Below are 4,600 nucleotides of genomic sequence, written 5' to 3'. Positions count from 1 at the left end.
ATTGGCGGAGGGCTGTGCTAGAGGCAAACCTCAGCCAATCAGAGCGCGCCAAAACTCCACGTGCTTTGTTCCTCAGCTGTAAGTGTTGCTAGAATAGGACGTTTGAGTAAACATCACTTGGTAGTTGATAAAAGAGAATTGTTTTTATTCTGCAACTCATATAGAGCATAAAAATGCACTTGATTATAACAATTATTATACAGCTCTGGGGGGAAAGACAAGAAACACTTACCTTATTTGGTTTGTTGACCATTTTTCGTTTTCTGCAAATGCATGCGCTAAATGACAAATACTGTACTGTATTGCACTAAGGTGTAGTCAAAGTATCTTAAAACAGTCTTTTCGTCTATTAGAGATCATCCCCACTGTTTATATTGCCAAGTTGGAGGTTAACGAACTTTTGTTCATCACATTAGGAAAATCAAATAGATACGAGCACATGCACGTGCACGTGTTTTATAAATGGACTCACGTTTGACTCGAAATGTCACACCGAAGTTGAACTTCTAAGAAGGATGTGAATGTGGACACTTTGCCAGTCTTGAGAAACACTTCTAGGGCGACACCTAGCGGCCATTTTACTCCATTGTTGCGTGTACCTGAAAAACACAGGTGGCCTGGAGCCTATTTTTGCTGAATTTGGGACATTATGTAATCGGCCACCGTGCTTTGCGTGTAAGTTTTTCCTTAACGACACAAATAGAATAATTAGAGTAGTAGAAATATTGAAAGCTGCATTTTGTTTTGGCGCCTGCCATTTCACATGTTGTAAATAATGGCTACAATAAAATCACAAGACTCTGTTAGAAATGGAGAGTGAGAGCTAGAATTCTTGTGGTATCTAGCAGGGAATCAAATATCTATTTTATAGAAAGGGTGAGCAGTTCTGTAAGGATTTACACATAGTCTTAGTGGATCTCAAGGTTACAGAGGAATTTGAAAGCTCACTTAAACTATGAAAAAATACAAATGACCCGTTCATTCATTAAAAAATCTCAAGGTCAACACAAACATTCACACCTATGGACAATTTCGCGCACGCGCACCCCCCCCCCCCCCCACACACACACACGAGTTAAAGAAAGCAGCAAGGTTTTACTGAACATGTCAAATTTATTCACCACATCTTTAATATTGTACGTTTCTTAGTGTGCTGGCATAATTATACATTAGTTTGGATCATACAGTAATAGAGCTGACAAAAAAAGTGTATCTTAAAAAAGCATTAGGATTTGGTATCAATATAGCTGTTACACATGACTTTTTTTTTGCAAAGCAGTGACACAATCAAATGTTGCTCTGGCAGACTTAACAGACAAGGCCGTATGACTCACGAGTCTCATAATATTGCTATGCAACAAGGCACATTCAACTATTCTAAAGGTTTTGTCTCCCAAAATGTTTTACATCATCAAACTTGGCTTGGACATCCCATTTAAAACCAAACACAACTGTACAAGTCTCCCTCCTGAAATCAAATAAAATCAGATCAAAACAAACAAAAACGATTCAAAATTATACAACAGATAATGATCATAAATCTCATGGTTCTTTGGTTTTTAAGTGAAGCAACAGTCTTGGCATATTGCACCCACCTCGGAGTGAAGTCTGCAAAAATAACAACCCTTGGCAACCACTTTGGGGACCCTCTCAAACTGAGCATTAGGTTCAAACCTTCTCGCAGGCAAACAGGTTTTGGCTGAGTTTCGATTACACATATCAATCTTCATAACTACTGTGTGGGAGCTGCGGCTATGTATACATTAGAATATTTTCTCACTGTAAATGTGTAAAGATTTAAATGTTATATTAAAATGGGACGTTCCCCTTTCCCCAAATTTGACAAACTCAACCTATTTCAACACTGTGTTGAAATTGGGTCCTCTTAGCTAAAAGCTATCTTAGGTGAAGTGAAGAAAAGCCAGCTTATATAAAATGCCATCCTGTTTGTCATCACCTCTAAAACATCATTTGTAAGAACTGTTTTATTCGTTGTTGTTACAAAAGACAAATCACTACATATTTCATAAAAATCAGGCCGTTTACAGTCAAGGCCCAAATTATTCACATCCAGGCTACATTTGAAGTGATCTCCACTCACTCACAGGGCTCATAGGAAAACAAAAACAAAAACAACCCTTCACACCATCAGTGAGTGGGAGCTGAACCCAAACTGCCCGCATGGAGATCGTGCAGGTGAGGTGAACCACCGCTAGTCAGCAGTTTTATTGGAGAGAATGAAAAATGCGATGATTTTTTTAGACAACTTCATCTCTGTCAACCTTCTAAAGAATCTTGGCGACTTAGCAAAACCGTGACAATTCCACTTGCCTGAATTGAGGAAGAGTATAAATAATTATAGGCATAATTTTGGGTCAAACGGTCAAATGAAAATAATGCCGATTTTTTGTTTTTTTATTAGACATGGGCCATTACCAGTTTGACGGTTTACCGTTGCTTTAAGAAATCAAGGTTTCGATAAACGCTCAAATTTTCCGTCACAGTTAACTTGCTTTTCAGCAAGGCAATGACAGCTGCATTATGATTGGCTGCCTGCAGAGGCCAATCAAAGAGCTTCCTCATTAATTACTAGAAGCAAGTTGTTCTTTTTTTAACTCCTCCTTGGCTGAGCACAGAAGGACGGGTGAGCAACTGACATTATCTTTTTGTTACTTCAATTAATGTGCATTATCCTTTAAAAATTTTTTTTTTATACCATTGGGTTCTAGTTAACCTCCAAGGACAACATGAGTAGCCAGCAGGTCTGTTCTAAAAATAGCTCACCAGTGGTGGGTCACTGTGACTTACTAAGAATTAAAAAAGATGAATGTTCATATTCTATGTATTTATTTATTTTAACATCGTACATGCTTCTTAAAGCTGCTCTTTGTTTAAAAAAAAAGTTAAAAAATATCTTTACAATAGCCTTTTTAATTTGACCATTTATGACTGAAACATCTTCCAATTAGCAGATTAATACCTTGGTTGTTCACAAGTGTCTGGCCAATAATTTTCAGACTGGATTCAAGTTTGAATTTCATGCTGTCTGTCTGCGGATGTGACATCATGCGCGCATTGTGGATGTGCAGAAGGGAGTGTGCAGTTTCATTTTTCAGCCACATGTGGCAGTAGAGGATCAAAATTCAGTTTTCTGCATTGAGCACCTTCAATATACCAAATTGTCTATATTGTGTAAAAAAAAAGAAGATTTTGTTCAATAGGGAAAAAGTGCTGTTTTTATTTACTCAATTCAAAAAAATAAATTTTAAGAGCATAATACTGTGACAGGACAATATTTTTGTTCATGGTTATCAAACTATCAAAGTAATATTGGCCCATGACAAATTTTTATTTCCATTCATCAAATAAAAATTCCCTTGAACTCAAAATGTGGCCTTTGTATGAAAAATGTTGGGCCTAACAGTAAAGTTAGAACGGTTGGAACAGCTCACAATTCACTATTCAACAGTCACCTGACTTCTTCAACTGTAGTAATGACCTTTTACAAGCCAATTAAATAAGAGGAAAAACATGTTAAATTAAATAAGCCTAACTTAAGTGGCTTAAAATCATTCAACCTTTCTTTACGTGCAATAGCCATTTAACATTAAACCAGCACACGTTTTCAAGTAGTGGCTTGAAATGGTAAAGTTAGTCTCTTTAGAGGCACAGAGGCGTAAAATAAAGGCTCACTTTGAGACAGGATTAACTGCAAACCTGACACAAGCTACAGTCAGGTTGTTCCAAAGTAGAGAGGAGGCACGAGAAGCGAAGGCTTTTGGAAGGATGGAGGCGGCGTACGCCACTATGGAGAGCAATGCTCACACATCGAACGTATTAGTTAGTGGGAAAGGCACAAGCACAAGGCGAGTAACAGCTGTCTGACGAGGCCCTCACATCTCGCTGCCCTCTCCTCACCTCACACTTACAAAGTTCAAGTTGTTCATGTGCTTACAGTGAACCTACATTGTCCCTCATTATCAGCTCCCTTTGTGTCGGACAACACATGACCAGTTCAGTAGTATGTCCACCACGTGTGTTATTGGAGTTGTTCACCATCCCGAAACCGTTTGTCCACATGCAAGCAGACTCTCAAAACTATTATGAAAAGCCCAAGAGAGAAATTAAAGAATGAAAAATGGCAGGGGGGAAAAAAGTAAAAGATAACATCCTGATTTCTCCACAATAACCTCTTTCTTCTCATGAATTTGTTCCCAAATAAATCACAAATAAAAACAAATGTTCCTAAAAAAAACAACAACAACACATTGGAATCTGTTATTCCTTGGCCTTACTTATAAAATTACAATATTCCAACAGTATTAACCCCAAAAATATAACATATAAACATAAATATATCAATTAGTATTGCTGGATCGTTTATCATGAAATCAGAAGCGTACACCACCACAACATGGTGACAAGCTGCCACCTGATTGGCTAAAGCAGAGCGGGGCTTGAGGTCAAGTGATTGGAAGTTGGAAGAGTACATTGCGTGCGCGTGTGTGCGCGTGTGTGCTATCAGAGGATCTGGATCATCATCTGGAGTTCAATCGAGGAGCCGTCTGAAATGAATGTAGAAGACACGAAGGTCATATCA

The 4,600-nt window shown here is 38.1% G+C and overlaps 1 protein-coding gene across 6 annotated transcripts in view; it reads right to left on the bottom strand.

Annotated features, from left to right (window-relative positions):
- Nucleotides 1-1,099: 1,099 nt before the first annotated feature.
- The window catches only part of LOC147170439 (unconventional myosin-Ic-like), a 65,982-nt gene continuing 62,481 nt past the window's right edge, over nt 1,100-4,600 (bottom strand). For all 6 annotated transcript variants that reach the window (XM_086080175.1, XM_086080174.1, XM_086080178.1 and 3 more), the window contains one exon: nt 1,100-4,565. In XM_086080175.1, coding sequence (XP_085936301.1) covers nt 4,539-4,565 — 27 coding nt within the window. In that variant the 3' untranslated portion in view covers nt 1,100-4,538. The remainder of the gene's footprint in view (nt 4,566-4,600) is intronic.

The sequence above is a fragment of the Leptonotus elevatus genome, chromosome 7, assembly GCF_054856555.1.
Source record: "Leptonotus elevatus isolate MCC_2025b chromosome 7, RoL_Lele_1.0, whole genome shotgun sequence".
Classification (NCBI taxonomy): domain Eukaryota; kingdom Metazoa; phylum Chordata; class Actinopteri; order Syngnathiformes; family Syngnathidae; genus Leptonotus; species Leptonotus elevatus.
The sequence above is the reverse complement of the archived record's forward strand: the minus strand, read 5'-3'. Positions and strand labels throughout refer to the sequence as shown.